The sequence below is a fragment of the Thalia democratica genome, chromosome 1, assembly GCF_965202585.1.
Source record: "Thalia democratica chromosome 1, ktThaDemo2.hap1.1, whole genome shotgun sequence".
Taxonomy (NCBI): domain Eukaryota; kingdom Metazoa; phylum Chordata; class Thaliacea; order Salpida; family Salpidae; genus Thalia; species Thalia democratica.
Genome location: NC_139165.1, coordinates 70,707,293 through 70,733,051, shown reverse-complemented (window position 1 = coordinate 70,733,051; position 25,759 = coordinate 70,707,293). Strand labels below are relative to the sequence as shown.

General features: G+C 27.7%; 1 protein-coding gene across 1 annotated transcript; it reads right to left on the bottom strand.

Annotated features, from left to right (window-relative positions):
* Positions 1-10,068: 10,068 nt before the first annotated feature.
* LOC145830927 (ATP-sensitive inward rectifier potassium channel 1-like) lies at positions 10,069-24,633 on the bottom strand. Its single transcript, XM_082938306.1, has 9 exons — positions 24,589-24,633; positions 18,165-18,559; positions 17,665-17,951; positions 15,310-15,562; positions 14,993-15,185; positions 14,278-14,360; positions 13,437-13,577; positions 13,197-13,338; positions 10,069-12,104 (listed from the first exon to the last, which is right to left on the bottom strand). Exons 1-9 carry the CDS (start codon positions 24,612-24,614, stop codon positions 11,777-11,779), a joined length of 1,848 nt encoding a protein of 615 aa, XP_082794432.1. The 5' UTR covers positions 24,615-24,633; the 3' UTR covers positions 10,069-11,776.
* Between the last annotated feature and the right edge of the window lie 1,126 nt (positions 24,634-25,759).

Sequence of the window (25,759 nt, the reverse complement as noted above, 5' to 3'; positions counted from 1 at the left end):
TACCTCTAAAAACTGTAAAAGTTACAACAAAAAGTTTTGTCTTCTAATTAAATACCTAAAAAAATGATACGACAAACCGTTTAATTGTAATTAAAGTAGTTGTTTTGTATTTTATAACAGAATTTTTGATAAGATAAACATTTTTCTAATTCATGTAGATGTTTTTTTTTGGTTATTAATGGTTATTGTTATTATATTTAAAAAGTTTTATCCCTAAAATATAAATGAAGTTGCGATAAGATAAGCAGATACACATAAAACAACTTTGGAAGTTTATTAGAAGCGTATTGAATTGCAGTGAAGCTAACTCTAAACTTTATTGTTAGTGTTAAATCTTAATTTATATATAAAAACAATTTTATTTTCATTGGGTGTATAAAAGATGAATAATTTTGCGTCTTTTAAACTTCTACTTAAACTCCAACTTCTACAAAGCATTGTAGAAGCCATTGTAGCAATAAGCATATTGCCAAAAATACTTAACGATGCAATGTTAGGTAAACAACTTAACATTTATTATAACTATTTTTTGCTTATTCTAAAAATATTTTTAAAAACTAAAAATACTCAGTGAACATTTAAAACATTTTTATGTGTAAAATATTACTTTAAATAGAAAACATTAACCAAAAAAAAAAAGCTTCTTTTTTGAAATATTCGTAAAATGAAATTAAATAAAACTTATTATTAAAGCTAACATATAATAAGAAAATAAAAAAAGAGTGGACTTAGTCTTAAATGTTATTATGTCTTAATTAGCAGTTCCTTAAAGATAGCATACATAACAAAATGTTTAAAAAACACCTTATAAATAAAAAACGGATAAAGTCTCTTTTTTGTTTTATCAAGCCTTGTGATCAATATTTTTAGACGGCTAAGATTATTTTAACCGACAGTGTATATTAAGTTTTATAATTTATGAAGGAAGTATAGTCAGGTTTAATCTTGTTTGAACCAAAAAGTTAAACTATATATACTAGAAAAATAACGTATTAAAATAGTTTTTAAGATCTTTTTTTAACCTAAAAAATTTTTTGGCAGAAACCTTTTTCTTGTTTAATTACTAAAAAAAACATAAGAGAAATGTTTGTGAAAGACTTTGAAACTTTTCAAAAGAAACTTTTGAATTTTTTTATCAGTAGCTTGTAATTTATAGTTTTTTAAAAACTAATAACTTGTATTAATCAACGCTAACGATTTTTTATGTGATTGTAATTTGTTAGTTAGCTAAAGTTTTTTATACTTTAAGCTAATAAATGTTTTTATATTCAATCATGTACTTAAAAAAATTATAACACGAAAACCTTTAATTGAACTCAAAATGTTAAGTTGTTTAGTAAAAATGTTCGTTGTTGTTATTATTATTTTTAATTTAACAACATTAAGACATTTACCAAAATGAAAAGTGAAATTATTGCGAAAAAAAAAACTAAAAAGTTTAAAAAGCAGGTTATATAATCTTAAATATTGCCAAACATACTGTTTAACATATGCCGAAAACGTTATTTGAAAATATTTCTGATTTTAAGTACTATGAAAAAAATATTCTGCTTAATTTTGCTAATTAATTGTTGAGTTTTAGTTATTAATTTAATACTTTTTATTGATTTACAAACCTTCATCTTTATATACTAAACTCAACTTTTTTATTTAAAAGACTTATAGATATATTAGAATTGTGGAATTTATTAAGTTTTGTTTTACATTTTAAACTATAATAAAATTAATATTGTCTCAGTATTACTAATAGAATTCGTAGTTAATATGTCTTTTTTTTTCCATAAAGATGTTCGGATTTAATCTTAAAAGTTATTCAACTAAGTCTTCAGAAAAAAAAAACAACTTACTCCATTTTCAGATAGCGAATTTTGATTTTTACTAGTCAAGAGATCAAATTCTAAAATGTTTTAGTTTCATGTCAAAATGAAAAAAACATGGTTTTACAAATAGCTAGTTGTAAAATTATTTTCCACAGAACAATGATGTTTTGGAATGAGTTACCACATGATGTAGTTTAGTGCGAAAGGATTGAGAACTTTCGAAAAAAAACTTATAAACATTAACTCAAATAAAATAGTTGACGGTGAAGCTTGATACTATGTACTCAAAAAAGTTTAACTTTTTCGAAAATAGTTATTATCAATGAGTACCAATTATTAATAACAATTTTATAATATGCCTCCCTCCTTTTAAAATTTTAAGTTTAATCAACTATGTCTATTTACATTTATGTACTTTTAATTTTTACTCATCGTGTGTCATATTAGCGGCCCAGGTTTTGATACCTGAGTTTAACGTATTTAAAATAAACAACAATAATGATAATAAATAAGTTCATACCGTTAATATACACAAAAAAAATACTGTTAATGTGGAAGTATAAAATTTTTTTATTTTTTGTATACCACGTGTTCGTATACTGCTGGCTTAGATTTAATAAAAAACAATGTTGTTAAAAACAAAATACAAAAAAATTAAATCACCAGTTGATAAATAACAAACTATTTTTTTCATATTTGAACCTGCTAGAATATAAGTATTAAACTCTATAAGTACTTAACTATAGAAAAGTAACGCTTAGTAAACCACTATTTATAACATTTAAAAAAATCTGTTTTATTAAAGAATTTATTTCGAAAAGTCCTTCAGTTGAACATTAACGAGAAAAGGTTATAAAATTCAAAAAAATACGTAACAAATATTTTAGTGAGAGGAAGGTAATATTTGTTTTGTTTTGAAAATAATTTCACAAAGTTTGCAATGGATTTATTTTATTCTTATAACTAATTTAAAATTAGGCAACCATTAAAGTGAATAAAAAGCTAGACTAAATAGATTTTTCAATGACGAGGAAAAAAAGAGGATATTGTTTTTTCCTGCTGTATTTAAGTAACAAAATATATAATTTCGTTACTACTGCAGGCTTTTAATATATTTAGAAAGTTAATAATTGAAGATAATAAAACCTCGTGAAAAACATGAAAAAACCTACTATTTTAACATTTTTATAAAAAAAATGAAAAAAATAGTTAACAAATAGTTGTTTTTTAAAAATAACAGAACAAAGTAATAATATGTATTTGATAAAAATTTTATAAAAAAAAATTCTGCATAAAAACTAAAATTAGTATTTTTTATTATGTCCGATAAAGTTAAAAACAGCTCTTTTTGAAAACTGCTTACAGTTATTTCTTTGTTTTTATAATTTTTTAAGTAGTTGATTTTATTTTGAAGAAAAAGACACAAAAAATAGTTAAATTGTATACACTTATATACCATATATTTTACGTTTAGTTGAAACCATAAAATGTTTTTCAAGACTACTACCACCCTAGTAAAAATAATATAAAACAAATATAAAATTTAAACATTAAATAATATTAAATAGCATAAAAGGGGCTTAAAATGTTAAATATTACTAAAAACACATTTGAAAATTCATACTGTTCGATAAAAAACAGGTACGATTTATAACATACAAATAAAATGTTTGATGTTAAAAATTTGTAGTACAAGAAAAAACAGAAGCGTTTTATTTCAAAAAAGTATGAAAAGAATTTGTTTGTGTTAAAGCAGCAACAAAAGTGAAATAATCACAGATTAGTATCACACAATGCAAACATCGACTTATACTAAGAGGACGTTTTATAGTTTTCATAAATCTTTTAAGGAGTGTTTGATCAAAAAAACATTCTATGAAACCGCACGAAATATCGTACAAAGTATAATTAAAAGTAGTGTAGTAAAAACCATTAACGTCTTAAATTTGTCTTATAGTTAAGTGACTAATATTTTTTGTATAGACTATGCTTTAAAAGAAGTTAAGTAATTTTTATTTGCCAAAATTACTATAACTTGTACATCAATAGTAAAAAGTTTAGAAAAATTTGTTTACTATCAAAATCCACCCGCGTTCAAAATCCATCCGATTTTTCTTTACATTTTCTTTATTTATAGATTTATTTTATATAATTTTTGAATTATTTTAATTTGATTATTAATTATTTTTCACTATCACTGTTACCCCTAACCCTTACCCTCGTTCGGTAAGCGGATCTCGAATTTGACTGGGTGAATTTTTTTAGGTTAAAACTAGGAAAAAGTTCTAATTTAGTTGTTAAACTTTTTACTCAATTTAAATTACTAAATCGAAGTGTATGAATTGCCGTATAAAATGTAGTTAAAATAGTTTAGCATAAACCACAAACATTTTAAAAATAACTTAAAATTATTTTTTTATTTGATTAAAAAGTTTTGCTATGCATTAAAAAAAATAAAGATGCTGTAAGAAAATATTTACCTAAAAACTATGTACAGAATATAAAACAGACGTAATTCTTTTGTTTGCTTTAACTATGTATATAAAAGCAGGCAAAAAACTTTTTTTTCTGTAGAAATCACTATAACTTGTATATTACTAAAAAGTAGACTAAAAATATTTATTAAAACGTTTTTTTTTCAATTTTGTTAGGTTGAAATTAAAACAAGTTTTTCTTTAGTATTTAAAAACTGTTATTATGTGTTTGAACTTTTTTTGAAAGATAATTAAAAGTTAGAATTTATTAATCAGATAGTTTCATCAATGAAAATAAGACATTATTTGACGAATTTTATTTTGATAATGGTTTAAGTTTGAAAAAAACACAACTAAGTCTAAAATTACAATTTTTTTACAACAAAAAAAACTTTTTTCTTATGGTTAAATGATTATATATAAAGTTTAAGTAAAATAAGACATTCAAAATTTAAACTAACTTGAATTGAGACAGCTAACAAACATAAGATCGTGATAAAAATACTTGCATACATTTCAACAAGAATAATTTCAAAAATAAGTTTTTATTCTAGGTTTTTTAATGTTAAAAGCAGATAAAATGAGTTCCTTTACTTCTGTCGTCTAATAAAATTAAGTTTTCATGAACTCATAGAAAATTTTTAGTTACTATACAAACAACACCCAAGTTCTACAAACAACTTTTTATTGATCTTTGGCGGTGAAAACTGTCGAGTACGGAGGCATGCTGTCGTACTCCAGGTCGCAGCAGATCGGCAGCCGGTACTCCTCGTCAAACAAGAGCACGCAGCACGGCCGGTACAAAATCTCGAAGCGGCACAGCAGGAACTCGTACGTCCGCGGGCACGGGTGGTCCTCAACCTCACTGCAAACAAAGTACGCGTAGTCGCCGCTCACGATAAAGTTCTTCGGCTTGGTCAGGTCGCAAGGGTAGTCGACGAGGATGCGCTGGTACACGTCCACGCACCGGTCCGTGTGGATGATGATGAAGCGGTTGTCCGGGAAGCCCACGTTCACCCAGATCTTGTCCTTGTGCTTAAAGGCGGCCGTGGACTCGTAGTCGTAGACGAAAACGGGCCGGTCCATTTCGAGGACGCAGTCGCGGCACGGGTCGAACATGTGCACGAACATTTCGCTGTGGTGGTTCGAGTACTTGCAGTTTCGCGACTTGCGCATCGTCAGTATCCAGAACTTGTCTTTCACACAGAACGCTCTCGTCAGGCCCGAAATCGTGCGCGAGCAGTACTTTTTCCATTTGTCGCACTCGGGGTCGTACCTCGTTATCGGCAGGTCTTCCACGTCGGAGCCCCCGAAAATGTAAAGGCACTCCTGGTACGCGCAGACAGTGTACCACTTGTTCAGGTCTCTCGTCTTCGGGCAAGTGACGAAAGAGCACCAAGAATCATCGCTTATCTCATAGCTGCGGTAGACGTTTTCTCCTGCGGCGGGAAACCTGAAGAGCTCGTCGTCCAGAATCGCTGTGCTGCCCTCCTGTGTGTGCCGGATGTTGGTCTTGCATAAAGAGAGCTTTTCGATTTTCTCGCTTTCCGGTGATATCCTCAAAAACCTGGTGTGAATCTTGTTGCAATGCGTGTTTATGTCCAGGATGAGGTATATGTCTTGGCAGCTGCCCGTTAAAATGCTTAATGGCCAAGGAAAGCAACGTGACTTTGGAGGAACTTCACATTTTGGTTTGCATTTTGGTTTACAACAAGGGTCTTTACACTTGGGGGGGCATTTTGGTTTACAGCAAGGGTCTTTACACTTGGGGGGGCATTTTGGTTTACAGCAAGGATCTTCACACCTGGGTGGGCATTTTGGTTTACAACAAGGGTCTTTACATTTGGGTGGGCATTTTGGCTTACAGCAAGGGTCTTCACATCTTGGTGGGCATTTTGGTTTACAACAAGGGTCTTTACATTTGGGTGGGCATTTTGGCTTACAGCAAGGGTCTTCACATTTTGGTGGGCATTTTGGTTTACAACAAGGGTCTTTACATTTGGGTGGGCATTTTGGCTTACAGCAAGGGTCTTCATATCTTGGTGGGCATTTAGGCTTGGAACAAGGGTCTTCACACCTTGGTGGGCATTTTGGTGGGCATTTAGGTTTTGAACAAGGATCTTCACACCTTGGTGGGCATTTGGGTTTACAAGAGTCTTCACAACGAGAATGACATCTGTCTTGATAACGTGATGGGCCAGCAGTTTGACAATGTGTTTTTGGTTTACAAGAGTCTTCACAACGTGGTTTACATTTCGGTTTACAAGGGTCTTCGAAATGAGAACTGCAAGGGTCTTCGCATTGATGCCTGCTTTTTGGTCTGCATGAGTCTTCACATCGAGATTTACGAGGAGTTTCGCATCTTGACTTGTAACTCATTGTAAGTATATTATATTTTTGATCTTTCACAGACTACACATAACACAAAAAATACCATATTTAATTTAATTTTTTTAAAGCATGCTAAAAATGTTACTGAACATTCTGTAGCATTATAAAAAGCAAGTTTAAATCTATTCGAAAAAACTTGAATATTTGAATAACTCTAATTAGTTTGAAAATTTTATGTTCTTAGTTGCTATAACAATACTTTATTGTTAGTAAGGTTTATTTTCATGACTTAAGTTGAAAAAATCTTTTAGTTTCTGTTAGACAACTTAAAGTTTTTTACCATTAAATAAGTTCGAAGTTTTATTGAAAATGTATTGTACTTAATTTTTATAATTTACAACATTTTGTAAAATACTATAGTTACTTTGATTGGCCTTGCACAAATCACCTTTAATTTAACGAATAACCTATAGTGTTTTATTATAAAAATTTTGCTATTTAGAAAAATGTAAAACTACTTTTACTGCCATAGTGGTATTAAAACGACAAATTTTACTCCTTTTGCTATTCAAATTTTTACAGAAAAAAGTACAAAATCGTAGTTACTCGTAAAAATTAAAACTAATTAACATAAAATAATAGAGTTCACGATAGCTTCAAAAACCTAGATGTTATTTAAGAAGAGTTTTTTGTTCATTTATACAAAACACCATAGCATACTCAAAAGAAAAAGCTTGTTGTAAAATACGATATTATGCACGTAATTACACTTTGTTTATCTGTAAGAAAACTTTAAAAAAAATATAAAATTTAATAGCCGATGACCAGTTTAAAATAATTCAAAACTAAAAAAAATGTTTTAGATCTTCTTTAACATATTTATTAGCATAAAAAAACTTTTAGTTTAATAAATTTGTTTCGGAGGAATCCTTATTTCAAAAATAGAATTAAAATACTACAAAACATTCATTACAGATTATATAAAAGCCAAAGATTATGATAAAAAAATGTTAGCACAATATTCAAATAAACAAGCTGCATAAACAAAAGTGATTTTTACAAATGACGTATTAAGCATCATAATAAGATTTGTTACAACTAATTTTAATTTTGGCACGTTTTATAATTTATATATTTTTTAGTGATCCTTAAAGGATATATTTTCTTTATGTGAATTAAAATAAATTTTTACTAGTAAAATTTGTTTCTAATTGGTTTAAATATTTCTAAGACTTGAAACAGAAGTTTACGTTGTCTTATTCTTACTAAAAATTTTTAATACTTGAGAAGAACATAAACTATAGCATAAATATAGTATTAAGATTCAGAAAACTTGTAAAGAAATTTATTGGTTTTATACATATTAAAAACATGTTAAAAATGTTACAACAATTGCCGCATAAATTACAATTCACTTTAAACTTTTTAGAATAAAAGTGTAAACTCCTTATACGATTTTTTTAACTTAAAATGACGCTGTATAAATGAAAGCTATAAAAAAATCTTTTACAAAATGTACCTGTTTAGAATATTTAATTAGCTGAGGTTTGGTTTTTTTATAAAATTGTTTTTTGTAATTAAAGTGTCGAAGTTGTTTTTGTAGTTGTAACACAAATATTCTTTTTGAAAATGCTAGTTAGATAAATATCATTTAACAACTTAAACTTTTCTTCTATTTAAAAGCATTGATTGAAGAAAGCTAACAAAAATTTTAAACTAAAATTATCATAAGACTTGTTATTTTGCATAGCTTATTTTAATAATAGAGGTTTATTGGTTGTTTTATATAGTAGCTAACTATTTTTATAACCTAGAAAAAGATAACAACTGTTAATGTTTAAGTAGAACAAACTGTAATAGATATGAAAAGAGACAGAATATGTAGTAGATTCCAAGCTTGAATTGAGAATATTCTTTGATTAAAAGATAAACGTCATCATTAGCTCTAATACAATTGAAAACTTGTGTAAAAATGGTAATTGAAAAAACAAGTATCTGTAATATATAAATTAGCTAATTTGTTTCTATTGTCACTAAGTTAATACTTTTAAAAACAAATAAAACACAAAGCTTTTTTGTTAAGATAAAGAAAACTTGTAGCTAATTGTATTTTTCTCTGGTAGCAATGACTTTTTAATGAAGTTTATTGTGAACATGAGCAAAAATAGCAACTTTAAAACATTTAAAAATAGTTCTTGTTAAAAACTATCAACAAAAAAAAATTGTCATTCAAAACACTTTAGGTTAATTTTAGAGAACAAAACCGAAAATGATTGTTTTTAATAGAAAAGTTATAGTTTTAAACTAGCTTCAGAATAGCAGTAATCTTGTTTTAATACGAAACTTTATTGATAATATAAAAACTAGATTTATTTTTGTTCTTAAAACAGTATGTCAAAAAAATACTAGTCTTTACTTTATAAAGTATTTAGTTTCAAATAAAAATAAAAGTCAATTAAAAATAAACGCGGTATCTTTTTTGTGACCAAAAAAAATTCTATTAATAAAACACCGTGATCTTTGTTTTTTAATAATTTATTTAGTAGCACTAAAATTTATATTAGAGACATTTGAATGATGTTTGTATTTAAAATGAAAAATTATAAAAAGACAATTGAAAAAAAAAGTTAACGGTTAATAAATCCAAAAATTTTGATACACGAAACTACTCTTAAACTACTCTTTACATACTCTTATTTTTATCATTTCTGTTTCAAAACTTTATTTAGTAGTATTTTAATTTAGAGTTTCTTTATTTTTTTTTAAATTTTAATAGATACTTTTTTTCTGATGGTTTATATGTTTTGGTTTACTAACATTATGAAATGTATAAACTTAAGTATAGTAAGTATGTACAATATTGTATATATATATTTAAAAAAACAAAACATGTCGGACTTTACGTAAATATGTTTTAATTTTGTACAGCTTTTGATTTAAATTTGAAGTGACATGATTTATATTCAAAAATGCTATTTCTGTCATTAAATCCGAAAGAACAGTAAAATCACACGTTTATTTATAACTTTGCTTTGTTTTTTTTTAACAGAGCGTTAAATTTTTACTAGAAGATATTTCATATAAAACTAGTTTTAAAAAATTGTATATTTTGAAACATTTTCAATAAACTAAAACGTATTTGTTAGAAAACATAATTTAAAACCGTGGTTTATCAAATAATATGTTTTACAAATACAAATTTTAATGAATTTCAAGTTTAAATAAAAAAAAGTTTTATACAGTCTATACTTGTAAATACACTATGCTAAATAATCTAATATATCAAGACAAACAAACAAAAAATATCATTCAATGTTTCTTGTTTCTTACTTAGATTAAACAAACTTTAAAAACAAAAAAAAAAAACTAAATTAAAGTTTTAGAAAAAATACTTTTGTAAAAGTTAAACAGTTCATTAACATAAACAAAAACTAATTGTCCTAACATTTTATTCACGTCGTTAAATGAACAAAAAATGCAAAAATAAGAAGGTCAGTTTACATCAACCTTTGCGAACATAATGGAAGTAAAGAGCTAAAGACAAAAAAAAATGTAATGGCTGAAAAATAAATAAAATTGCTTGCGTCAATGTAAATAAATGGTAATCAATATATTCATAACTATGTAGCAATCACAAAGTAGCTAGCAAGTAGTACTAGTTTTTATATCAAGTACGTTAATTTTGCTTATTTTTAACAAGTCAAAAAAAAAAAGAAAAATCAAAATATAATTTGAACTATTTAGCAACACGATACCTGCCAAAGAAGTATGAGCCTTCAGAAACACAGAAAAACAATCAAGATTAAACGCAAATCCGGAAGAATTAATTAACAGAAAAGGCACACAAGTGAGTCGTTAGTATCATCCTAAGCACGCGCGTGTAAGTATAGACACAACAAGCACTGTTGATGAAGGCACAACAGATCAAAGAGAAGACTTTTTATGACTGTTCTTTTAACTTTCAACATGCGAGTTTGATCGGTAGGCACACAAGCACTATGCGTGACTTTTAATCAATTTCACTGATCAGCTGAAAAGAACGTATTCTAGATTTTTTTTTCAAAAGATAAAAATGTAGTAGTTAAAAGACATGAAAAGCCGTCGTAAGCTAATACAACCATGAAAGTAAATAAACGTATAAAAGGTTAAATATACCCTGAAAACATGTAAGTGTTTCGAACAGACTATGGTTAGAGAAATTGTAAATTTACACAACACTACAGGATTGAATTGAAATAAGCTATGAAAAATGGCTACCTTTTTGAAAATACTAAAAATCTAAACAAATATGAATTTACTATTGCATTTTTATTAATCAAACTCTCATAAATTTAAAACGGCTTTTGATCTAAAACGTTATTAAGCAGCTAATAAATTACAGATTTACGACAAAACACAAAGGTACAGAAAAGTAACATGATGTAAAAATTGCTTACGTGTGGTTGTATTGATTACAGCTTAGTCAAAGAAAAATTGATACTGTCTAACTTTGATAAATAAATAGATACAGAAGTTACTTTAGTGAACTAAACACAAAATTTTTGCTTTAATAGTATCAAACATGATCATTTAAAACTGTGGTGAGAATTAAGACAAAAAAGGTAAAAGCCACAGAAAGGTATAGAAAATTTTGACTCTCAGTCGAGCTCGTTTTGCACTAGTGTTTGAAATAAGAAAAAATTAACTTAAATAGAAAGAGGTATTACATCTACAAACAACACGAGTGAAAGTTCGGAAAACATAGTAGTTGGCTTTTGCGAGTTTTTCTTGAAATTTATTGAAAGAAAAAAAAAACGGTCTTACTAGCTAAAACAAACAGTATGGCAGGCCAAAAATCGCTTAACTTTTGAGAAACAGGTTACCAATTTTCTTTGAAAAATAGGAATTTAATATAAAACTCATCAAACTAAAGCTTCATTTTAAAAACTATTTTATTATTTACATACTTATAAAATTTGGTTTAAAACTGACACATAATGCCAACATACACTAAAACTATAAAATCATGACGCATTGGAAACTCAAACAGTCATGTTCCGCATATGAAACTACAAATTTTACAGCTGTATTTGGTACGTATCGGTTGAAAAACAAAGAATGAGGCTTGCTGTTGATATCAAAATTTAAAACACGAGCTCTTTCGCACCCAGTTTAAACTGGAGACTCTTCCACCGTGGGATCATCTATGATGAAAACGTCGTCAGATGCCGTGTCAGTGCTCGTCCTGTGCCTCGCTCGCTCGTTTTTGTCAGTTTTTTTGCTGAGCTTTTCCTTTTCGCTCTTGGCCTCTATCAGCGGGCTGGCCTCGTTTTCGTCCTCCTCCCGCAGCGTCGTGTGCACGCTCCACGCCGGCCTCCCGTTCGCCTTGGCGGTCTGGTCTCCGTACAGCTGCGGCGGCTCGTCCACAACCCGGTCCATGTTTTTGAAGTCGACCATGTACTTGGAACGCTGCACGTCCTTTTTTACGACCGGTGAAAATCTGGAAATTGTTTTTTATAACAGTTGTTGTTTTTGATTGATCATGTTAGACGTCTGTTTACTTTTCTTTAAATAAGGTAAATTCGTATTTGAAAAAATTTAAATGCTATGTATACTATGTTTTTTAGTTTGTCTAAAGTTGAGTTATTTCTATTGGTTTAATATAATAAGAGTTGTTTATAACTTTTGTAACATCAAAGTTGTTGTTATAATAGATCATCTATAATCTTTTAAATGTTTTAAACTCAAAATATTCATTAAATTAAGATGTAGTTAATTGTTTAAGTACAGAAAACAAAATCATGAGTTACAAACTAGATGGTAAAATATTGAAAATTTAATATTTTGTTCAAATATAATTGATAACATAATAATATATTATTGAAATAACAAGTATCTAAAAAGTATATTAGTATAATGAAAGAAACAAAAGGACATTTTTTTTAGAATTAGATTAAAAAATTATATGCAAAACAAGTTGAATAGTTAACAAAAGCGAAACTGACAGCAGACAATTTTAAAACAGTGAGTTTGACTTACTGAACAACATGAAAGAGATAAAACTAGATTAAGCTGTTGATAATCTTTTTAAGGTTAGATATAAGCATATTGATTGCAGCAAGATTATCATAGATAAAATGCTTCCATAAAATCAGCAAACTGCTTTCAGTTTTTTAAAAGTGAGAATATAATGAAAACTTCAAAAAAAGTGTTTGTTATTGATTTAAATGATTTATAGCAAAGCAATTCGTGCGCAAAATTAGATTAAAAAAATTATCAGGTGCTTTAAAGCTGGTTTAAGTATAAAAATAGTTCAAGTTCAAACAACATAATAAGATGACACAAAGTACTTACTTTTAAAAGTAAGGGTATTGTAAAACAAATACACTAATGATTAACATTATTAAAATCCAATTTGACCCCTAGACTTACGTAAAACTTAAGCTATATTTCAAGTTTTATAGGAATGTATAATAGATAACAAATACTTTGTTTGATTTTTAGCTATATGCAAAAAACAATGACCGAAAATTTATTTGATCGATTGTCTCTTTTACATGCAAATACCAACGTAGTAGCACATTAAACCCACCTTTTTCCGAACAAAATGTCAGTGTTGAGGTAAGACGTTTGTGCCTGCATCGTCATACCTGTTGCTTCTAACGTGCCAGTGAAAGTGACCACCAACTCGAAGTAAGCCTTGCTGTCCTGACCGTAATGACTTGGTCGAACTTCTGAAAAGAAACATTCTATTCAAATCTAATAAATTTGTTTTTCAAACTTTTAATAGTTAGTAGTTTATGTTAAAATTCATCTATCAAATTAAACTAACTGTATAAAGGTGAATCTTTGTCTATGACGTGATAGTACTCAACAGGGGCGGTGAAAAATAACGTGTCACCATTGTGGAACTCTACTTCTCGCTGTTCAGACATAACTTGGTAACCAACATCCTTTTCTTCCGTAAACGCATCTGAAAATGTAGTCAACTTGTATAAAAGTTAAACAAAATCGAAAAAATGGATAATATAAGATGATAAAAGATACTTGGTTTTCGTTAAACACACAAGTCTTACACCAATATTTTAGTTTTTCGTACTAAGCTCATTGAAATAAAGCTTCTACTGTAAGTTTTAGTATTGATTAGTATTGTTTAATCCTTGTATAAAAATCTATAAAAAAAAAAACGAATTGAGAAAGGTGTCTTAGGTTGTGACCAGACTGATGGGAATAGAAAAAAAATCAATGACTTTAAAGTAAAAAACATGTTTCTAAAATAAAAAATACAAATAAGTTTTTGTTACTTTTACATGCAGAAAAAATAATGATAATAGTTTTTAAATTGCTTTTAACACAACTTTTTATTTACACTTACAACTATACTAATATAAAAAAGACAAAAAAAAATAAGTACAGACTAAATAAAAACTAAACTGGATTTATAATAAAAAATGTCATTGAACTAAAAAATAAAATGAATAGATATTTACATTAAATTCTTAAATTTTACATAATCTTTTTAAAAATACTTTAACGTGACTTTATTCAGGTAAAATTGTTAATGTTACAAAAGAAAATACTAATGTTTATTAGAGTCCTTTGTTTGCGAAAAAAAATACTATTGCAAAAGAGGCAGTCAATGAATAAAAGCGCAGACAATAAATTTAACTCACGTCGGAATGACAGAAGCCTCGCTCTTATTGATGTCGCAACAAGCAGACTCTTTCTGAGATTTGCCACTCTTACTATCAGGCATCTGGAAAAACAAACCTTATATAAGTGCGTTTAGTTTTAGTTTATCTGGTGATAGTACTTTCTCACAAATTAGTAGTGACAGCGTCACTTTTTATCTCTGCAAGCGTTTCGCTGATAATAAATAAGCAGTTTAATGTTCTAAGGAAAGCTATTATATTTTTGTTCTTATCAATATCATCCTCGTGCTTCCCATCAAGAACGTTTATTAAAATAGATTTTGTAACACTTTTACTATTATTACCTTAACGGAAGTCTTATCATATTATAAATAAACAAAGAAACTTAAGTTTCACTTTGTAAAAAGAGAACTTTTGGTATTTGATCTAAAAATAGTTTGAAAAAAAAGCTTTAATATTTTATTGAAAAAAAAAGTTTTAAAGCAAGATAATAAATTTACACATTTACTAAAACTAATAGTTTTATTTCCACAATTAAAATAGCGACAAAATGTTTAGTTACAAAAAAAAAAAGTTACTTGTTTTCTACTAAAAATAAAAATTAAGTGCCAGGGTTAAGTATTTAAAAACAGAAACCAATAAAATAATTTTTAAACCTAGTAACAATTTAAGTACCAAAAAGTTTTGATAAAAATAAAGTATAAGGTAATAGTTTGGTAAAACTGTTATCACTTACCGCTTACCATCTCTTCTGGTAATGACCGCCTGTTTGGAAAATAGCGTGGTTTTAGTTCTGGCATCGGGTCGTGCGAACCTCTGGTAAACGATTCCAATTATCCACGTGTCAAATATGGCTGATATGATGCACTGAAGAGACAATGTCACTATTGCGTGGGGACAAACCGTGTTTATGCCCCGATACCCATAACCTAAAATTTGTTCCGTTATATTTTGGAAAAATAAGTTTATGATTTTTGCATTAAAATATTTTTTCACAATTTTAATAAAGTAACACTAATAGTTTGATTAACTACTTATTCTTCAACAAAAAACCTATAGTAGTTTCAGACTCCATTGAAAACAGAAAAGAAGTCGTGAAGTCGTACACATTGGAAACGCAGGAGTTGTTTTTATCTGGGATGTCGTTGTTGTAGTGTGCAAAGCCCCAGTAAACGAGTCCGAACAGAACCCAGTGACTGACGTAAACTGTCAAGGTGAGTAGTAGAACCACTGATATGGGCATGTCTATCAGCGTTGTGAACAGGTCGCTGAAATATCGCTGGTACAACTTCAGTTTGCTAGATTCCTAACATAATATTCGTAAGTTTAGTAAATAAATATGTAAGAACTTTTATTGTAAAATTTATAATATAACATAAAAATATAATTTTAAAAGGCAGTACGTTTTAGCTTTTTAATTCATGTCATAAAATATTTTTTTAATTTTAGTAATTATAAATTATGTATAAACATCGTTAAAGTTTATTTTAACCAAAAGTTCTGATTCACAACAAACTAGATAAAATTTACATCAAGTAAAACATTTAACCATATAACCTAACAGCTGTAACAACTAAAACAAAACAATTTCCATGTGTACATGAATAAATCTTTTGATGTTAATAGCCAACAAACAGCACTCGAGTTGCAAAGTCGTTCACAATGATATCATTATAAAATACAGTTTAAAGGTCACAGCGCTCAGCGGTTGACCTTTTTTACAAACTTAATGAATTTTATGCACAGACGCTGCACTTGCGTGTTGTTTAGCATTATAAGTGTATTTTTACAACTTACACTAACTAAAATAACTTTCTAAAACTCATGTTTCTCATACCAAAGTTATGAGAAGGGTAGCATTAGACTAGTTTTAACTTGAATTACTTGCAATTAATCATATAAACTGCTCACTATAAACCATCCGATTTTTTCGATAAAAACGATTACATAAAAAACCGCGCACAGTTTCTTGGCGTAATCTATGAAATTTAAGGTGGGCAATGTTGTTTATCAAACGGTCAAGTTATCTAAGTAAAAGTGAACTCATTAACTTTAGCTCCATTAAAAACTTGTTTGTTATTGTTTTGAACTATAACTTTCACAAAACTTGTTTTAAAAACTGAAAAATTACACATACCAGTACTACAAACTAATTAGATGCTTTAGATAAATGATGTTTTTACCCAAAAAACGTGTGTTTGTGTTAAATACAATAGTTCAATAGTTTTTTATAACTTAATGAACATAATTTTGAACTAATTAAATAGTTTTTGATAAAACATTTTTTTTAATTAGACATTGTTAAAAATATTTATTACAACATTTTTCTAGATTATTTAACAACAAAACTCTGCATGTGTTTTACTTTAGTTTCTATTTATTTTATAATTATTAACATTATTGCAGTTGGTTAAAAATAGTTTAGACTTGTCTATTGAAAATAACAATTAGAATAAGTTTAGTTAGCTTAGCTTTTGTAAAAAGCCTTCAGCAACATTAGCTATAAGTTTAAATATCAGTTAGTGTTGATTTGGATTAAGTTTTTCTCTAAAATTAGCAGCATTTTTTTCTGTTTGCTTATTGGATAAGTTTGTTATTTTTAGAAAAATAATGCCAAATGAAAATAGGTTCAAACTTTAAAATAATATTTTAGCTATTCTTTGTTTATTATCAAACATCCAAAAAGCTGTAGGCGTAATATAAAGTTTAAAACTGAATAACAATAAACATTAAGCCAAAAAGTATGCGAAGGAAAAGTCAACTGTCATTTTCAAAATATAACATTTGACAACGATTAAAGAAAAAAAAAGTCTTTCATGCTTCGGCAACAAATAACAAATCAAGCTTATCTTACATGAAATAAATTCATAATTTTTGTATGAACATGAAAAAAGTGTTAAAATACGTGCTCGGGTGGCGAGGTGCTTGTACTTTCGTCATGTAGAGCGCAAAATAGTTGAGGTTTGCATGCGTATTACATTGGACCACGCAAGATACATTGCAGCTTAATATTAATACTTTTAAGTATGAAGTATTTCTAAAAATATTTTTCATCATATGTTAAAGTAAATTTTCTGGCATAAGGGAGGAGTTTTTAAAATAGATTTTTTTTATAAACGAATTGTACATACCATACTAATTTATACAGAGTTTTTTTACAAACCATGTAATGCACAATGAAACGTTTTAAAAATCTCTCTCTCCTTCATATAATAAATGAATTTTATATACAATAATTATTTACACAGTGTTTGCAGAAGACAGCTAGTAAAGTTAATGCTCTAAAAGAAAAAAAAATGTAATTTTACAACAGATACTAAGACCAAGAGGTCTTTTTTGAGCACACTTGTGAGCTTCGGTTCCTTTATCAACAAAACATATAATATACAAATATAGAAAACCACGTACCATTATGCTCACATTCGAGTCGCCTCCCTTCTTTTTAATCAGCCTGCTGCCGTACTCCACTCGAGGAATGACGTACTTTGCCTTGTCCAAGCTGTCCAGCCTGTCCGTACCCCCTCTGATGGAAGATATTTGCACGCTGTGGTTGCGGCACAGTATGTTGGACTGGGAAGACTGTCTGGACCGGACACTCTTCAGGAACGAAAAAGTTTTGTTCTTTTTCTTCTTTTGAGGGAGGTTGTCGGCGAATCTGGTTTTTCTTACAATTTCGGTTTTAGCATTCTTTTTGTCTGTTTTGAAAGTATGTGTCTCAAAAAATAAAGATTTTGGAAGGTAAGTGTGTTATAAGACACAGAAAACAACTGTTGTTTGTAAATTTTTTAAATAAAGAAAAGGTAACTATCAAAGTGTTTAAAGACTAAATCTACCTCGAAAGGTCATTAACGTAAATAAGCTTTTATATATTACAGTCAAAACAAAAACAAAATAAAAGGAAAATTCACCTTCATCAACGGGATTATCATTCGGAACATCAGGGGACATTTCATAAGGCAGACTTTCTATGCGCTCTTGCCTTTTCTTACAAGGCGTGATTGTCACCGCTGTTTCTTGCGTCAACGGACTTTGAATCAGCTGGAAAAGTTCGTCCCTGGACTCTTTCAGCATTTCGCTGTGTGCCTGGTTGTTCGAGCCCTTCACACGACTCGGGGGAGATCGCGACTCCGACCTCGACGACGAAGACTCCGTGGTGAACGCGACTCGCTCCGTGCTCTTGGTGTTGTTCTCGTTGGACGAGCCGGAGGAAAAGTCTTCGACGCTGGAGCACCGGGGAACGTCGGTGTCGATGAAGGGGACTTCGGAAAACTTGCCGTTTTCCTCATGATGGCTCGGAAGTAGACTGTCGTGACATGAAGCCATTGGTTTTTAAGAATTAGAGCGAGTAAAAATAAAGTAATTTCAAGTAAAAAGGCTTTTTATTATTCTAAATCTGCATTAAAAAAAACAAAGTGAAAAATGATTACAAAAAATAAAAATAGTTTTAAATATACTTTGTGTTATTTCTGCTATAGGCTTGAAATATTTATAAATTATATAATATTTCATGTTCTCTTAATAATCTAAAAACTTATTTAATGCTCATACAACACAAACTTTTCCAATTAATTCATAGATAATACTTTACACATATTTTTTTATCAAAAAGGTAACAAAGATTAAAATGCTGTTATGAATACTTTGTTTTGTTAAAATAATAAAATTCCAGCAAAAGCTTTTTATGAAACGTACATATGGTTACACTTGAAGGAATTAGTTGTCTTATATTCTAACTATAGATTTTTAAAACGTTGTGCTGAATTAAGAAACATGAACGTTTTATTGTTTGCACGAAAGGAAATACTTTACTGTATAAGAGTGTTCTAATGTTATCAAAATATTTGAATTATATTCATGTTAACTTTATGGTATACTGGTATTACTTATTTTTGAAACTTAGTATTACAACAAATTAACAAATATCAACTATATCTTTTTTTAGTCAGTAGTATACAAAATATCAGTATACAGTTTACACAAATTTTCAAACTGTCTACAAACAATAACATTATAAGTTTTATTTGATAGTTAGTGTCAAAAATAATTTTATGCAAAAAATAAACTAAACTTAAAAGTAATAAAATTCCGTTGTTATAAAAATAGAAATTCAAATTTTAATACATACACTTTAAGTTTTACAAAATGTAGTTCATTATTTCTTATGTATATTAATACATAGAAACTGTTGAAATATGTTAAAAGCTAAAGTGTGTTAATCTAATAATGCATTTTTAAATTGCAAAAATCAAAACATGTGCTTTTCTCACACGTCTTTCATCAGAAACGCTAGAAATTTCAGACATCTAAATTAACAAAGGCTCAAAGTATTAGCAGATAAAACTCACAACCAATTTGTGTAAGTGTAAAAATAACAAAGCTTGCTCGATGACAGAGTGACCTATCAGAAGTTTAATGCGACGTTATTGATTCATAATCCGTGTCATAATTCCTATGGGCCAATATTCCACACAGGTATACAAGAATTTGGCATTTAGAAGTGTCATCAGGACGCAACGAACAAGCAAGCGCGCACAAAGCGCACGACGTCAGGTCATAACCAAAACAATCAAAGTCTTCACGCCGGCCAGAAAGACTGTGAACTTTTGTAAGTTTAATTGGATTCTCATGCTCTCCCCCAACGCGTTCGCTTCATCAGTGTCTCTATTCAATTTGAAATTAGGCTTTCTAGCGTGAATGCCATACGCTAATTGCCCAATAAATTTCTGTCTGATACGCGCAAGCAGGGAATAATTCAATTTGAAAAATAGGAAAACGACGTAAAAAATAAAAGCATGCCTTATTTTATAACCAAAAAAACTTTACAAAGATATTGTAAACTTTTGTTTTTATAAAACTAAAAGTAAGCAGAAATGTATGCAATATTGAATACAATTATAAACGTAAATTCTGTCGATTCAAGTCATTCTACAAAATCCAATTTTTATTGATTGTGTAAAAGCAGCATAAACATAGTACATGAATTTCGTTTGCTTGTTATCGTTATAAACTTTTTACGATAACAAAAATATTGTGATTATTTAAAAATGTTCACTTGTTATTTAGTTGTTAAACTTAGCATGAAATATAAGAAAAGAACAGAAAACAACATAATTTTTTCATATTGGCAAGAAGTAAGCTTGGAATAAAGGCTCTAATTTGATTTTAACACTATTGGCTCAAAAGCTGATATGTAAGCAATATGCATCCATGAGCATGGATTGAAAATTAGTTTTTATTTAGGGGATTATGGGTGCAACGTAAGCCAATAATCTTGCGTTGCATTTGGTGCACGCTGCGTTTAAGAGACTAATTTGAAGTGATCTAATATTAGAAAAGCGACGCATGGAAACTGCAACATACATCAAACAACGTTGCATAAGGCTAATTTAATAAAAAATTTACGGTGTCCTTTTTAGAATACTGCTATCAACTTAATAATAGTTAAAATAGAATATTAAATATAATATTTATGAATTTAATTTTTATAAGTGTTACTAAACAGAAATCTAAATATAGACACTATTATAAATAATTATATATTATACACTATAAAATACACAATTATCAAAAAACTTTAGTTACTTAATTATATTTACTTTTTAAAGTAATAATAATCAATTAAGGTAGTTTTTATTTTTTGCTAATAAAAATATTTTAAAAATCAAACTTAAAATTTCTAAGGAGTAAATAAATTTGATAACAGTTAAAGCAACCTTTGTGTAGATTTAGTGTCTAAATAGATATAACATCGATTTTTTTTTTAGTTACCAGTAATTTTTGCTTAAAACCTAAGGAAGTTACAAAATCAACTACAAACTTGATACATAAATTAAGAAAAGAAAAACAGTGTATACATAAAGTGAGTTACCATAAGATAATATAATTAGTTAAAAGCTCTTAAATCCAAAAACTCATGAAATTTTTATGGTAAAAGCATAAATAAGTTTTACTTAAAAATGTATTAAACATACCATAAGACAACGAATAGTTTCTATGTTAACTAGAAGTGAACTTTAAAGTTTAAACTATATATAAATATAAAAAAATTCAAACTAACGATTAGCCAAAAAACATCTTCTTTTCAAAAATATTTTACTAAAAAATGGCTAAAAAAAAAAATTAATAATTTATACATTTAAGTTTATAAAATAACTTACTCATAATTATGATAACAAGCAAAATTGGTTATATTATGTCAACATTAATAATTTAATTTAAAAAAGATGCAACTATTAGAATAAAATTTTAGCGAACAACCATACTTTCAAAGTTAAGGTCAAGTAAAATTCTTATGAGACTTTTATTCTAATGAATTAAAAAAAAAAAACTTTAAGTCGGTCGTAACATGGTTTAGTGCAAAAAATTGCTTTTATAGTAAAAACAATCTGCTTCTTAAAACAAAAATAACTAAGCAAATGTTAAACAAAAGGATTATTTAATCAATATAAAAACGTACGGTAAGTACAAGCAATTAAAAATATTAATTAGTTTAGTATTACCAACAACAAAGAATAATGACAAAATGACTTTTACAGAACGTTTTATTTATTTTTCTTATCAAATATTTTAGGAGTTACAAAAACACATGACTTTTTGATTAGGCTTTAATGTTATCTTTACCACTGTTATCATTAAATATATATTTTTTAGATAAAGTTTAAAAAGCTGATAATACAACGGAATGTGTATCTTTGATATAAGCTACAAAATGTAGAATAATTTTATAGATTAAATTTTGTTAAAAAAACACACAAAAGCAGTCCTGTGCACTCTTTAATTATATTTTTTTACGAACTAGAAAAGTTCAATAAAAAATAAAATAAATTTTTAATAAACGTGTCGTCCACGTATAGTAATTTACAAGACTTACAGTAGCTTTCTCCCATTGGTTCATGTATTCACGTTGACTTGTAGTTTTACATTGTTATTAAACCACAAACGATTGAAAGCTAAGAATATAAAAGGTCAACTATTTATAGAAATTTTTATTTGTTTTCTTCTAAGGAGCTAATAAAAAACTTATAACTGTAAAGTTTAAAAAAAGGTTTTTATATAGCTTATCAATGAAAAGTATTTAAAATCAACTAACTCGTAATAATTTGCTTTATACAATTTGAAAAGTAAAAGGGTCATAATAAAAAATCACCAAAAAAAAGAATTAAAAATCTGTATTAGATAGAAGGTATCATTTAATCCTTTTTTTATTTTTGTAAATAGTTTTTTTTTAAGGTCACCTTAAAATTAAGCCTAATTAAAAAAAAGCTAAAAATTGTTTGGCACCAAGTTTTTATTCTTTTTATGCAACTGTTTCAAACTGTTTAATCAAATTAAAAAAAAACCTAAATATACTTAAAATATTTTCATACAAATTCTGAAATAGCTATTCAGACCACTAATCTAATTAACCTTGAAAAATAAGGAAGCTTAAGTGTATTCTGTATTTATCATGCTTAGTAATCTTTGCTTTAAATTTCTATGTGATGAAAGTTATTATTTTGTTTTTTTGAACTGGTATTATTGTATATTTAAATAAACTTAGTGGATCTCTTAAGTAAAGCCGTTCACATAAAAACTACGTTAAACAATACCTGTTCGTCTTATCTAGAGCATAAATAAAAATTTTAAACCTAATACTAGCATTTAAAATATTTCTGCTCAACAATTGTGATTTTGTTTAATGAGACTGACTAGAATTATTTTAAAGTAGTTTAAATGTTTGGAAGAGAAAACGAAACAAAGTCATACAGCTTACAAAAAAGTACTTTGAAAAAGTCAGTTTTTTTAATGTGAACCAAAGAACTAAACAAAAAGTGGCTGCAAAGTTTTACAACGTCTATAAATCTAGCATAAGGAGGTTTTCAATATTACTCATTTATAAAAAACAACTCAACGTAGTTTAATATATATGTACTGTGATTAAAAAAAAAACTTAAAAAAGGCAGTTTATATTAAATTTATAAGATTAAAACAAAGAAAATTTACATGGTCAGACTAATAAAAAAACAATAACTATCTAAAGAAAGTTAAAAAAGTTTTATATATTTCTTATATTTTGAGCATTAAGTAGTATACAGCTTGAAAATTTAAATAAAACTTGGATACATTTTTTAAGTTTATAACTTTTAGACATTTAACTAAAAATATTTCACAAAAAACCAAAAAAGTATTCAACTATTTTTCTAATGTATTTTGAGCTTCATGATTAATAAACACTTTTATGTTTCTAACAAGTTACATCATTAATCGTTAGATTAGATCTTTTAATACTTTTAGTCCAAACACTTTGGAAATTTATCAAGTAAGTTTTGACTAAAACACAAACAGTTTGTTTACCAAAATATTGATAAATTGTCTGAAAAACCTATTTATAACGTTTGGAATATCATACTTAAGCCTAGGGCTACGTAAATTTTTTATTTTGTTTTTTGTTAAACAATTTTTCACAGTAGCAATTTTCTTATATTTCATTTGTTAACCGTTGATGTATGAAGTAATACGTCTCTTTTTAGTAGTTTTCACAAAATATCATGTTTTATTCATTTTTTTAAATTCAAATACTAGTTTTAAAATTTAATTAAATATTTTGTCTACTTTGATAATTTATTTGTTTGCCATAAAAACCTTTAAAAAGATTTTTTGCAAGAAAACTCTATATAAGATAAGTTTTCTTGGTTTTCATATAACTTAACTGGGTAATAAGTATAAACAAGCTGCTTTTATCTTTAACCTTCAATTTAGTTTGCAAAAATTTTTGCTGCAATTTTGTTATGCATTTGTAGAGATCATACAAATAAAAACAAACCGACCGGCTACATGCTTTGGAGATAATTGTTCAACCATGACTTGAATATAAGTAGTTTGACAAATGAACAATGGTAAAAGTTCCACTGACTGCAGGCAGTTTGTTATCACGAGTTTTGTTTTAGAGTTTATTGATGAGCTTAAAACATTTTAGTTTGACCATGTCTAAAATATAATTTTGAAATTTTCATTGAAAAAAAATAATGCCTTGGAGATAACAAAAAAAATGAAAAAAGATTTAAAAACAGTATAATTACAAGAATAACTATTATAGTTTGCAATGAAAAAAAACTGTTAACAGAATAAAAAAACTACAAAAGTAGTGTTAATAAATAAATTTTAGAAAATAGTAAATTAGATTTATGAAAGAAAAAACTTTACTTTACAGAAGTAACAAAAAAGTATATTAATAAAGTTCTAATGATAACCTAAGTTACTACTATATACTAGTTTATATATGATTTTAATATACTACTCTAAACTACTTGCGCTAACAGTAATACTTGCATTGCTAATGATAATTCACTAAACTCAACTGATATGTTCGTTTTTTCCATGCTGGTTTCCAGTTGCGCCTTTTTTAGTGCTTTGCTTCTCTTGCAGCAGCGCACTCTCACTTGGCATAGTTAAGACAAAAAGTTTTAAACTGCTCGGAGTATTTGTCCGGAAGGTCTCTTAGGGATACCGTGAAGTCTTTGTGATCACTTTTTGAAAAACAAAAATAAAAACTACGTGCTGACGAACAACACTTGAAACTTGCTGCAATAGTTTATAAATAGATTTCTTTTAATAAAATTTGTGCAAAAAATAAATTTGATTAAGATAAGATGTAGCTGGTTAAAAAATTTGGACTTTAGTTTGGGTAGTTTTTTTAATTAAAGTTATAAAGATTGATCAATAGCTTTCAAGAGTGGTCCTTAAAAGGTGGTACCAAAAAAAAGTAGTACAAAAAAAAAAAAGATTATTGTTACCTAAACTTTTAAAATATGTTTCAAATTCAAGCTATCATTTTTATTTAAAATACTTTTGAAAACAGTTGATAATGTTAAAGCTACTATAGTTTTGTGAAAGCTTAATAAGACTCTAAATATAATTTAATTACAAGAACAGAAAATGCTTAAATAAAATACGATTCAACAAAAGTACTATTCCAGTGTATATTTAAAAAATATACTCAAAATGTCAGAAAACTTGTATTAAAAAAAACCAAAGTTTGTTTGAATGAGTACATACATTTTTAAAAATTGAAAAGAAGCAATTTTTTTTGTGGTTTACCAGACACTTAAATACTTAATTCTTATCACACGTTAGTGTTTAAGTTTATACGTCATAGACGTTACGAGTGCAATATTGTTATTATATACATAATGCTTTTGTTAAAATAATTGGCATACATAGAGGACACATAGTATTTTAAAGATTTATAAATTATATGAGTTTTTCAGTGGTAGTTTTTAAAATTATGGTTAGAAACAATTTTCTATTTTGGAAAATTGCAAACTTCAAAAATATTGACCTACTTCAAGATCTAACAATAAAATATTGGTAAGGTAAGACGAACAGAAATTAACTGAGTGAGTAATTGTTCTGATGACGTTTTCTATCACTATTATGACGTATTTTTTGTGAGTCATGCGTATTATAATTTATGGTACATAAGATTGTATTTTTCAGAGTTAATTTGCGTTAATATTGATATCAA

Coding starts and splice junctions, on each gene's coding strand:
- LOC145830927 (XM_082938306.1), bottom strand. CDS start 24,614: ATGGAAAAAACGAACATATCAGTTGA. Junction 18,560..24,588: donor AAAACGAACATATCAGTTGA/GTTTAGTGAATT, acceptor ATGTCACGACAG/TCTACTTCCGAGCCATCATG. Junction 14,361..14,992: donor ACCAGAAGAGATGGTAAGCG/GTAAGTGATAAC, acceptor TTGTTTTTCCAG/ATGCCTGATAGTAAGAGTGG.